General features: G+C 52.4%; 1 protein-coding gene across 5 annotated transcripts in view; it reads right to left on the bottom strand.

The window, feature by feature from the left end:
• Positions 1-12,077, bottom strand: part of PDE3A (phosphodiesterase 3A) — a 611,920-nt gene that overhangs the window by 36,349 nt on the left and 563,494 nt on the right. For all 5 annotated transcript variants that reach the window (XM_073650585.1, XM_073650589.1, XM_073650586.1 and 2 more), the window contains 4 exons: positions 11,055-11,140; positions 10,052-10,206; positions 9,769-9,906; positions 9,587-9,698 (listed from right to left, as the gene is read on the bottom strand). In XM_073650585.1, the coding sequence (XP_073506686.1) occupies positions 9,587-9,698; positions 9,769-9,906; positions 10,052-10,206; positions 11,055-11,140 (491 nt within the window). The remainder of the gene's footprint in view (positions 1-9,586; positions 9,699-9,768; positions 9,907-10,051; positions 10,207-11,054; positions 11,141-12,077) is intronic.

The following is a 12,077-nucleotide window of genomic DNA, read 5'->3' as shown; positions in this document are numbered from 1 at the left end:
AAGAGCACAGCGCAGAGAGAAAGAGCACAGCACAGCGAGAAAGAGCACAGCGCAGAGAGAAAGAGCACAGCGCAGAGAGAAAGAGCACAGCACAGAGAGAAAGAGCACAGCGCAGAGAGAAAGAGCACAGCGCAGAGAGAAAGAGCACAGCGCAGAGAGAAAGAGCACAGCGCAGAGAGAAAGAGCACAGCACAGAGAGAAAGAGCACAGCAAAGAGAGAAAGAGCACAGCACAGAGAGAAAGAGCACAGCACAGAGAGAAAGAGCACAGCACAGAGAGAAAGAGCACAGCACAGAGAGAAAGAGCACAGCACAGAGAGAAAGAGCACAGTGCAGAGAGAAAGAGCACAGCATGGCAGAGAGAAAGAGCACAGCACAGCAACAAAGAGCACAGCACAGAGAGAAAGAGCACCGCACAGCAGAGAGAAAGAGCACAGAAGAGCAAGAAAGAGCACAGCGCAGAGAGAAAGAGCACAGCACAGCAACAAAGAGCACAACACAGAGAGAAAGAGCACAGCACAGCGAGAAAGAGCACGGCAGAGAGAAAGAGCACAGCACAGCAACAAAGAGCACAGCGCAGAGAGAAAGAGCACAGCGCAGAGAGAAAGAGCACAGCACAGAGAGAAAGAGCACAGCACAGAGAGAAAGAGCACAGCACAGAGAGAAAGAGCACAGCACAGAGAGAAAGAGCACAGCACAGAGAGAAAGAGCACAGCACAGAGAGAAAGAGCACAGCGCAGAGAGAAAGAGCACAGTGCAGAGAGAAAAAGCACAGCACAGCAAGAAAGAGCACAGCGCAGAGAGAAAGAGCACAGCGCAGAGAGAAAGAGCACAGCACGGCAGAGAGAAAGAGCACAGCACAGCAAGAAAGAGCACAGCACGGAGAGAAAGAGCACAGCACGGAGAGAAAGAGCACAGCGCAGAGAGAAAGAGCACAACGCAGAGAGAAAGAGCACAGCGCAGAGAGAAAGAGCACAGCACAGAGAGAAAGAGCACAGTGCAGAGAGAAAGCACAGCACAGCAACAAAGAGCACAGCGCAGAGAGAAAGAGCACAGCGCAGAGAGAAAGAGCACAGCGCAGAGAGAAAGAGCACAGCGCAGAGAGAAAGAGCACATCACAGAGAGAAAGAGCACAGCACAGAGAGAAAGAGCACAGCACAGAGAGAAAGAGCACAGCACAGAGAGAAAGAGCACAGCGCAGAGAGAAAGAGCACAAAGCAGAGAGAAAGAGCACAGCGCAGAGAGAAAGAGCACAGCACAGCAAGAAAGAGCACAGCGCAGAGAGAAAGCACAGCACAGAGAGAAAGCACAGCACAGAGAGAAAGAGCACAGCGCAGAGAGAAAGAGCATAGCGCAGAGAGAAAGCGCACAGCACAGCAGAGAGAAAGAGCACAGCACAGCAGAGAGAAAGAGCACAGCACAGCAAGAAAGAGCACAGCACAGAGAGAAAGAGCACAGCACAGAGAGAAAGAGCACAGCAGAGAGAAAGAGCACAGGAGAGAGAAAGAGCACAGCACAGCAAGAAAGAGCACAGAACAGCAAGAAAGCGCACAGCACAGCAAGAAAGAACACAGCATAGAGAGATAGAGCACAGCGCAGAGAGAAAGAGCAGAGCACAGCAAATCACATAATATCACATAACAGCAGAGCACAGCACCGTAGATCACAGTAGATCACAGCTCAGTAGATCACAACATATCACAGCACAGCACAGTGAACAGCGCAGAGAGAAAGAGCACAGCACGGCAGAAAGAAAGAGCACAGCACAGCAAGAAAGAGCACAGCACAGCAGAGAGAAAGAGCACAGCACTGCAAGAAAGAACACAGCACGGAGAAAAAGAGCACAGCGCAGAGAGAAAGAGCACAGCGCAGAGAGAAAGAGCACAGCGCAGAGAGAAAGAGCACAGCGCAGAGAGAAAGAGCACAGTGCAGAGAGAAAGAGCACAGCACAGCAAGAAAGAGCACAGCATAGAGAGATAGAGCACAGCGCAGAGATAAAGAGCAGAGCACAGCAAATCACATAATATCACATAACAGCAGAGCACAGCACCGTAGATCACAGCTCAGTAGATCACAACATATCACAGCACAGCACAGCACAGTGAACAGCGCAGAGAGAAAGAGCACAGCACGGCAGAAAGAAAGAGCACAGCAGAGCAAGAAAGAGCACAGCACAGCAGAGAGAAAGAGCACAGCACAGCAAGAAAGAGCACAGCAAGGAGAGAAAGAGCACAGCGCAGAGAGAAAGAGCACAGCGCAGAGAGAAAGAGCACAGCGCAGAGAGAAAGCGCACAGTGCAGAGAGAAAGAGCACAGCACAGCAAGAAAGAGCACAGCATAGAGAGAAAGAGCACAGCACAGCAAATCACATAATATCACATAACAGCAGAGCACAGCACCGTAGATCACAGTAGATCACAGCTCAGTAGATCACAACATATCACAGCACAGCACAGCACAGTGAACAGCGCAGAGAGAAAGAGCACAGCACGGCAGAAAGAAAGAGCACAGCACAGCAGAGAGAAAGAGCACAGCACAGCAAGAAAGAGCACAGCACAGAGAGAAAGAGCACAGCGCGACAGAGAGAAAGAGCACAGCGCGACAGAGAGAAAGAGCACAGCGCAGAGAGAAAGAGCACAGCGTGGCAGAGAAAAAGAGCACAGCGCAGAGAGAAAGAGCACAGCGCGACAGAGAGAAAGAGCACAGCATAGAGAGATAGAGCACAGCACAGAGAGAAAGAGCACAGCGCAGAGAGAAAGAGCACAGCACAGCAAGAAAGAGCACAGCGCAGAGAGAAAGAGCACAGGGCAGAGAGAAAGAGCACAGCATAGCAAGAAAGAGCACAGCACAGAGAGAAAGAGCACAGCGCGACAGAGAGAAAGAGCACAGCGAGACAGAGAGAAAGAGCACAGCGCGACAGAGAGAAAGAGCACAGCATAGAGAGATAGAGCACAGCGCAGAGAGAAAGAGCACAGCACAGAGAGAAAGAGCACAGCGCAGAGTGAAAGAGCACAGCGCAGAGAGAAAGAGCACAGCACAGAAAGAAAGAGCACAGCGTGGCAGAGAAAAAGAGCACAGCGCAGAGAGAAAGAGCACAGCATAGAGAGATAGAGCACAGCGCAGAGAGAAAGAGCACAGCACAGAGAGAAAGAGCACAGCACAGAGAGAAAGAGCACAGCGTGGCAGAGAAAAAGAGCACAGCGTGGCAGAGAAAAAGAGCACAGCGCAGAGAGAAAGAGCACAGCGTGGCAGAGAAAAAGAGCACAGCGCAGAGAGAAAGAGGACAGCGCGACAGAGAGAAAGAGCACAGCATAGAGAGAAAGAGCACAGCGCAGAGAGAAAGAGCACAGCGCAGAGAGAAAGAGCACAGCGCAGAGAGAAAGAGGACAGCGCGACAGAGAGAAAGAGCACAGCACAGAGAGAAAGAGCACAGCACAGAGAGAAAGAGCACAGCGCAGAGAGAAAGAGCACAGCGCAGAGAGAAAGAGCACAGCGCAGAGAGAAAGAGCACAGCGTGGCAGAGAAAAAGAGCACAGCGCAGAGAGAAAGAGCACAGCATAGAGAGAAAGAGCACAGCACAGCAACAAAGAGCACAGCACAGAGAGAAAGAGCACAGCATACAGAGATAGAGCACAGCACGGCAGAGAGAAAGAGCACAGCACAGAGAGAAAGAGCACAGCGCAGAGAGAAAGAGCACAGCGCAGAGAGAAAGAGCACAGCGCAGAGAGAAAGAGCACAGCGCAGAGAGAAAGAGCACAGCACAGAGAGAAAGAGCACAGCACAGCAACAAAGAGCACAGCACAGAGAGAAAGAGCACAGCATACAGAGATAGAGCACAGCACGGCAGAGAGAAAGAGCACAGCACAGAGAGAAAGAGCACAGCGCAGAGAGAAAGAGCACAGCGCAGAGAGAAAGAGCACAGCGCAGAGAGAAAGAGCACAGCGCAGAGAGAAAGAGCACAGCACGACAGAGAGAAAGAGCACAGCGCAGAGAGAAAGAGCACAGCATAGAGAGAAAGAGCACAGCACAGCAACAAAGAGCACAGCACAGAGAGAAAGAGCACAGCATACAGAGATAGAGCACAGCACGGCAGAGAGAAAGAGCACAGCACAGAGAGAAAGAGCACAGCGCAGAGAGAAAGAGCACAGCACAGAGAGAAAGAGCACAGCGCAGAGAGAAAGAGCACAGCGCAGAGAGAAAGAGCACAGCGCAGAGAGAAAGAGCACAGCGCAGAGAGAAAGAGCACAGCACGGCAAATCACATAATATCACATAACAGCAGAGCACAGCACCGTAGATCACAGTAGATCACAGCTCAGTAGATCACAACATATCACAGCACAGCACAGTGAACAGACTGATATTGGGAAACTTCCAGAGATTCTCAGTCATCTCCTCTATACAAGTCAGAAGCTCAGTACATACATATAAAGGAGAGACGGGAAATGGCCGCAGTTCAGAGCTTAAATTTACAGTGGCCGAACTGAGCAATGGCAATTACTAGCTGCGGAAGATTCTAGTACAAATGTCAGTGTTCAGAGACGACTTATGGGGGGGTCATTACTACAGAGGGTCCACAGATTAATAATCAGGAATAAGAAGCAAAGCCAGAGGCGTCATATGATAATCAGTGGAGGGCGACCAACTGATCTGCATCAGACACGAGAACACGGCTAAGGGCAGGTGGGGTGTACTACAAAAGCTGCGCGAGAGCCGGGCTAATCAGCAAGTTATACCTGCTAAGGAAACTGCAAAAGCTGCACGAGAGCCAGGCTAATCAGCAAGTTATAGCTGCTAAGGAAACTGCAAAATCTGCACGAGAGCCGGGCTAATCAGCAAGTTATAGCTGCTAAGGAAACTGCAAAAGCTACACGAGAGAAAGGCTAATCAGCAAGTTATACCTGCTAAGGAAACTGCAAAAGCTGCGCGAGAGCCGGGCTAATCAGCAAGTTATACCTGCTAAGGAAACTGCAAAAGCTGTGCGAGAGCCGGGCTAATCAGCAAGTTATACCTGCTAAGGAAACTGCAAAAGCTGCTTGAGAGCCGGGCTAATCAGCAAGTTATACCTGCTAAGGAAACTGCAAAAGCTGCGCGAGAGCCGGGCTAATCAGCAAGTTATACCTGCTAAGGAAACTGCAAAAGCTGTGCGAGAGCCGGGCTAATCAGCAAGTTATACCTTCTAAGGAAACTGCAAAAGCTGCTTGAGAGCCGGGCTAATCAGCAAGTTATACCTGCTAAGGAAACTGCAAAAGCTGCGCGAGAGCCGGGCTAATCAGCAAGTTATACCTGCTAAGGAAACTGCAAAAGCTGCACGAGAGCCGGGCTAATCAGCAAGTTATAGCTGCTAAGGAAACTGCAAAATCTGCATGAGAGGCGGGCTAATCAGCAAGTTATAGCTGCTAAGGAAACTGAAAAAGCTGCACGAGAGCCGGGCTAATCAGCAAGTTATACCTGCTAAGGAAACTGCAAAAGCTACACGAGAGCCAGGCTAATCAGCAAGTTATACCTGCTAAGGAAACTGCAAAAGCTGCACGAGAGCCAGGCTAATCAGCAAGTTATAGCTGCTAAAGAAACTGCAAAATCTGCACGAGAGCCGGGCTAATCAGCAAGTTATAGCTGCTAAGGAAACTGCAAAAGTTACACGAGAGCCAGGCTAATCAGCAAGTTATACCTGCTAAGGAAACTGCAAAAGCTGCGCGAGAGCCGGGCTAATCAGCAAGTTATACCTGCTAAGGAAACTGCAAAAGCTGTGCGAGAGCCAGGCTAATCAGCAAGTTATACCTGCTAAGGAAACTGCAAAAGCTGCGCGAGAGCCGGGCTAATCAGCAAGTTATACCTGCTAAGGAAACTGCAAAAGCTGCACGAGAGCCGGGCTAATCAGCAAGTTATAGCTGCTAAGGAAACTGAAAAAGCTGCACGAGAGCCGGGCTAATCAGCAAGTTATACCTGCTAAGGAAACTGCAAAAGCTGCAGGATTGCCGGGCTAATCAGCAAGTTATAGCTGCTAAGGAAACTGCAAAAGCTGTGCGAGAGCCGGGCTAATCAGCAAGTTATACCTGCTAAGGAAAGTGCAAAAGCTGCGCGAGAGCCGGGCTAATCAGCAAGTTATACCGGCTAAGGAAAGTGCAAAAGCTGCGCGGGAGCCGGGCTAATCAGCAAGTTATACCTGCTAAGGAAACTGCAAAAGATGGCGAGAGCCGGGCTAATCAGCAAGTTATACCTACTAAGGAAACTGCAAAACCTGCGCGAGAGCCGAGCTAATCAGCAAGTTATACCTGCTAAGGAAAGTGCAAAAGCTGCGCGAAAGCCGGGCAAATCAGTAAGTTATACCTGCTAAGGAAACTGCAAAAGCTGCGGGAGAGCCAGGCTAATCAGCAAGTTATACCTGCTAAGGAAACAGCAAAAGTTGCGCGAGAGCCGGGCTAATCAGCAAGTTATACCTGCTAAGGAAACTGCAAAAGCTGCGGGAGAGCCAGGCTAATCAGCAAGTTATACCTGCTAAGGAAACAGCAAAAGTTGCGCGAGAGCCGGGATAATCAGCAAGTTATACCTGCTAAAGAAACTGAAAAATCTGCACGAGAGCCGGGCTAATCAGCAAGTTATACCTGCTAAGGAAACAGCAAAATCTGCACGAGAGCCGGGCTAATCAGCAAGTTATACCTGTTAAGGAAACTGCAAAATCTGCACGAGAGCCGGGCTAATCAGCAAGTTATAGCTGCTAAGGAAACTGCAAAAGCTACACGAGAGCCAGGCTAATCAGCAAGTTATACCTGCTAAGGAAACTGCAAAAGCTGCGCGAGAGCCGGGCTAATCAGCAAGTTATACCTGCTAAGGAAACTGCAAAAGCTGTGCGAGAGCCGGGCTAATCAGCAAGTTATACCTGCTAAGGAAACTGCAAAAGCTGCATGAGAGCCGGGCTAATCAGCAAGTTATAGCTGCTAAGGAAACTGCAAAAGCTGCGCGAGAGCTGGGCTAATCAGCAAGTTATACCTGCTAAGGAAACTGCAAAAGCTGCATGAGAGCCGGGCTAATCAGCAAGTTATAGCTGCTAAGGAAACTGCAAAAGCTGCATGAGAGCCGGGCTAATCAGCAAGTTATAGCTGCTAAGGAAACTGCAAAAGCTGCGCGAGAGCTGGGCTAATCAGCAAGTTATACCTGCTAAGGAAACTGAAAAAGCTGCACGAGAGCCGGGCTAATCAGCAAGTTATACCTGCTAAGGAAACTGCAAAAGCTGCACGAGAGCCGGGCTAATCAGCAAGTTATAGCTGCTAAGGAAACTGCAAAAGCTGTGCGAGAGCCGGGCTAATCAGCAAGTTATACTGCTAAGGAAAGTGCAAAAGCTGCGCGAGAGCCGGGCTAATCAGCAAGTTATACCGGCTAAGGAAAGTGCAAAAGCTGCGCGGGAGCCGGGCTAATCAGCAAGTTATACCTACTAAGGAAACTGCAAAACCTGCGCGAGAGCCGAGCTAATCAGCAAGTTATACCTGCTAAGGAAAGTGCAAAAGCTGCGCGAAAGCCGGGCAAATCAGTAAGTTATACCTGCTAAGGAAACTGCAAAAGCTGCGCGAGAGCCGTGCTAATCAGCAAGTTATAATTGCTAAGAAAACTGCAAAAGCTGCGCGAGAGCCGGGCTAATCAGCAAGTTATACCTGCTAAGGAAACTGCAAAAGCTGCGGGAGAGCCAGGCTAATCAGCAAGTTATACCTGCTAAGGAAACAGCAAAAGTTGCGCGAGAGCCGGGCTAATCAGCAAGTTATACCTGCTAAAGAAACTGAAAAATCTGCACGAGAGCCGGGCTAATCAGCAAGTTATACCTGCTAAGGAAACAGCAAAAGTTGCGCGAGAGCCGGGCTAATCAGCAAGTTATACCTGTTAAGGAAACTGCAAAATCTGCACGAGAGCCGGGCTAATCAGCAAGTTATAGCTGCTAAGGAAACTGCAAAAGCTGCGCGAGAGCCGGGCTAATCAGCAAGTTATAACTGCTAAGGAAACTGCAAAAGCTGCGCGAGAGCCGAGCTAATTAGTAAGTTATAGCTGCTAAGGAAACTGCAAAAGCTGCGTGAGAGCCGGGCTAATCAGCAAGTTATACCTCCTAAGGAAACTGAAAAAGCTGCGCGAGAGCAGAGCTAATCAGCAAGTTATACCTGCTAAGGAAACAGCAAAAGCTGAACGAGAGCCGAGCTAATAAGCAAGTTATACCTGCTAAGAGAAGTACAAAAGCTGCGCGAGAGCCGAGCTAATCAGCAAGTTATACCTGCTAAGGAAACTGCAAAAGCTGCGGGAGTGCCGGGCTAATCAGCAAGTTAGGTAGTTAAGTGCAGGACACAACAGCTGCGGAGAAGTGCAGGAGTACACAACAGCTGCGGAGAAGGTGCAGGAGGACACAACAGCTGCGGAGAATGTGCAGGAGGAAACAACAGCTGTGGAGAAGTGCAGGAGGACACAACAGCTGCGGACAAGGTGCAGGAGAACACAACAGCTGCGGAGAAGTGCAGGAGGACACAACAGCTGCGGAGAAGGTGCAGGAGGACACAACAGCTGCGGAGAAGTGCAGGAGGACACAACAGCTGCGGAGAAGTGCAGGAGGACACAACAGCTGCGGAGAAGGTGCAGGAGGACACAACAGCTGCGGAGAAGGTGCAGGAGGACACAACAGCTGCGGAGAAGTCCAGGAGGCCACAACAGCTGCGGAGAAGTGCAGGAGGACACAACAGCTGCAGGCTCATGCTGCAGCTGTGGTACTTTGTATCCTCGTACTTCCTCTCTAGTCTGAACTGTGTGACCTCTCTGTCCTGTTCCTCCACCTTGTGAGGGGGAGATAATGATGGCTGGAGGTCCCCAGTGACCCCTTCATTCTCCCTCATTGTCTGAGCTCTGCTGAAAGCGGAAATCTGCAACAGAGCCCCAGGAAGAGTCGTAACTCTGCTCACAGCCTCATTGAGATTAGCTGACCCGAGGTGTCAAATCCTGGTTCTTGGAGATCTAAGTGTGAACTAAACTTATAGCTGCCAGAGGGGACAGGAGACTTACTAGGAGAGTTGTGGTGACTTCAGTGAGTTACCATGGGGGTAAGGAAACTGACTGGGGACTCTAGTTATAGCTGCCAGAGGGAGGAAGAGACTGACTGGGGACTCTAGTTATAGCTGCCAGAGGGAGGAAGAGACTGACTGGGGACTCTAGGTATGGAAACCTACTGTGAACTTATTGAGGACTACATTTCAGCTGCCAGAGGGGTAAGGAGGCCAACTATGAACTTACCAAAGGTTGAATTTATAGTTGCCAGGTAGAGAGGCAGACTTATTGGGAACTTTCTAGGGCCTACATTTAGGTAAGTAGACTAACCGTATTAACCCTATTGGGGACCATGTTTACATCTGCCAGAGGGGTTTGGAGACTAACCAGTATCTTATAATTTACAGCTGCCTGAGGGAAGCACATTGGCTAGAAAGTTACTGGGGACTGTCTAGACAGCAGCCAGAGGGTGAAGGAGACTGGTTAGGAACTTATTATGGACTTTATTTATGGCTGTCAGAGGGGGGAGGAATGTAGTAGGGCGTCGTAGCGGACAGTGCGCAGGTGATGGACTCACAGGGGATGTCTCTGTATCCGTTCTCCAGCGCGTGGAAGTAGTTCATGAATTCCCTCACTGGGATCTTAAACGTCTCCAGCAGATTCATGTCATCGAACAGCCGATATGACATCTAGGGCGAGAAAAAGAGACAATCACACCCATCATCTCCCCTCCGCCCCCGCGTCCGGCACCGCGCCCACCTGGCTGAGGATCCTCCCGCTCTTCTGTCCCGTTATTTCCATCAGATCAAATATAGGAAAGTTCCAATTGTTCACCCCTCCCATCAGATCCTCAATGTTATCCATGATGAGGGGCTCCGGGGCCACGAGGAGCTTCTCCTGGAGAGAAGAGGGGCAGTCACATACAGACGTAACGTGGAGAGACAACCCCCATGCTTTATACTGCATCACTGCTCCATCAGGACCCAGCTATGGTCAGTACAGCTCGCCTGTTCGTCCACATGTGACGGGTGTGAGCACTGACCTCGGCGGGCGGCACGTGGAGGTCGGAGCTGTGGGATCGGTACACCCGGGGTGGGGCGAGCTCGGCCTCCTCCTCGTTCTGCGCGATGTCGCTGCTGTCGCTGTTGTTGGTCTCGTGCGTGCTGTCGTAATCTGACGTGGCCGGAGCCGGATCCTCTGCAATAACCAGATATACCACATGACAGCGCCACGGCTGTGAGAGCGCCACGGCTGTGAGAGCGCCACAGCTGAGACAGGGCCACGGCTGTGAGAGCGCCACAGCTGAGACAGGGCCACGGCTGTGAGAGTGCTACTGCTGAGACAGGGCCACGGCTGTGAGAGCGGCATGGCTGAGACAGGGCCACGGCTGTGAGAGTGCTACTGCTGAGACAGGGCCACGGCTGTGAGAGCGGCATGGCTGAGACAGGGCCACGGCTGTGAGAGTGCTACTGCTGAGACAGGGCCACGGCTGTGAGAGCGGCATGGCTGAGACAGGGCCACGGCTGTGAGAGTGCTACTGCTGAGACAGGGCCACGGCTGTGAGAGCGGCATGGCTGAGACAGGGCCACGGCTGTGAGAGCGGCATGGCTGAGACAGGGCCACGGCTGTGAGAGCACCACAGCTGAGACAGGGCCACGGCTGTGAGAGCGCCACAGCTGAGACAGGGCCACGGCTGTGAGAGCGCCACAGCTGAGACAGGGCCACGGCTGTGAGAGCGGCATGGCTGAGACAGGGCCACGGCTGTGAGAGCGCCACAGCTGAGACAGGGCCACGGCTGTGAGAGTGCTACGGCTGAGACGGCCACGGCTATGACTGCCACGGCTGTGAAAGCGGCATGGCTGAGACAGGGCCATGGCTGTGAGAGTGCTACGGCTGAAACGGCCACGGCTATGACAGTGCCACGGCTGTGAGAGCGCCACGGCTGTGAGAGTGGCACGGCTGAGACAGGGCCATGGCTGTGAGAGCACCACGACTGTGAGAGCGCCACGGCTATGAGAGCACCACAGGTATGAGACGTGACGTACCTGCTCTGTGCCCGGAGGGCGGTGCGTCCCCCTCTGCGTCCGGCATCCTCTCCGCTGTGTTCTCCGGGACGTACGGCCTCCCGCAGCTGTAACACAACATCACAAGCCACAAATAAAGGGGCCTCCACACAAAACCTCCATAAAACACATCGAGTGTCAGTGCGGACCCCAACGTGAGAGGCTTTCTGTGGAGCCCCCCACTCAGAGCAGGTCGTGAGATCACTGTATGTGGATCAGCAGCTTTGGATGTGAGTGGAGAACATGATGTGATGTCACTAAGGATCATTCACCAGTGTCACACCGCAGCATGTCCTCTGCCTGCACAGCACTGACCCCTCGCCCGCTGCACAGCACTGACCAATCGCCCGCTGCACAGCACTGACCCCTCGCCCGCTGCACAGCACTGACCGCTCACCTCCTGCACAGCACTGACCCCTCACCCGCTGCACAGCATTGACCGCTCACCCGCTGCACAGCACTGACCCCTCGCCCGCTACACAGCACTGACCTCTCACCCGCAGCACAGCACTGACCGCTCACCCGCTGCACAGCACTGACCCCTCACCCGCTGCACAGCACTGACCCCTCACCGGCTGCACAGCACTGACCCCTCACCTCCTGCACAGCACTGACCGCTCACCCGCTGCACAGCACTGACCCCTCACCCGCTGCACAGCACTGACCCCTCGCCCGCTGCACAGCACTGACACCTCACCCGCTGCACAACACTGACTCCTCACCCACTGCACAGCACTGACCCCTCACCCGCTGCACAGCACTGACCCCTCACCCACTGCACAGCACTGACCCCTCACCCGCTGCACAGCACTGACCCCTCGCCCACTGCATAGCACTGACCCCTCAGTCGATGCACAGCACTGACCGCTCACCCGCTGCACAGAACTGACCGCTCACCCGCTGCACAGCACTGACCCCTCACCAGCTGCACAGCACTGACCGCTCACCCGCTGCACAGCACTGACCCCTCACCCGCTGCGCAGCACTGACCGCTCACCCGCTGCG

This window comes from Phyllobates terribilis, unplaced genomic scaffold, assembly GCF_046119375.1.
Source record: "Phyllobates terribilis strain yellow unplaced genomic scaffold, ASM4611937v1 Scaffold_10__3_contigs__length_209671492, whole genome shotgun sequence".
NCBI classification, from domain to species: Eukaryota; Metazoa; Chordata; class Amphibia; order Anura; family Dendrobatidae; genus Phyllobates; species Phyllobates terribilis.
Note: the sequence above shows the minus strand (reverse complement) of the source record. Positions and strands in the feature narration are given on the sequence as shown.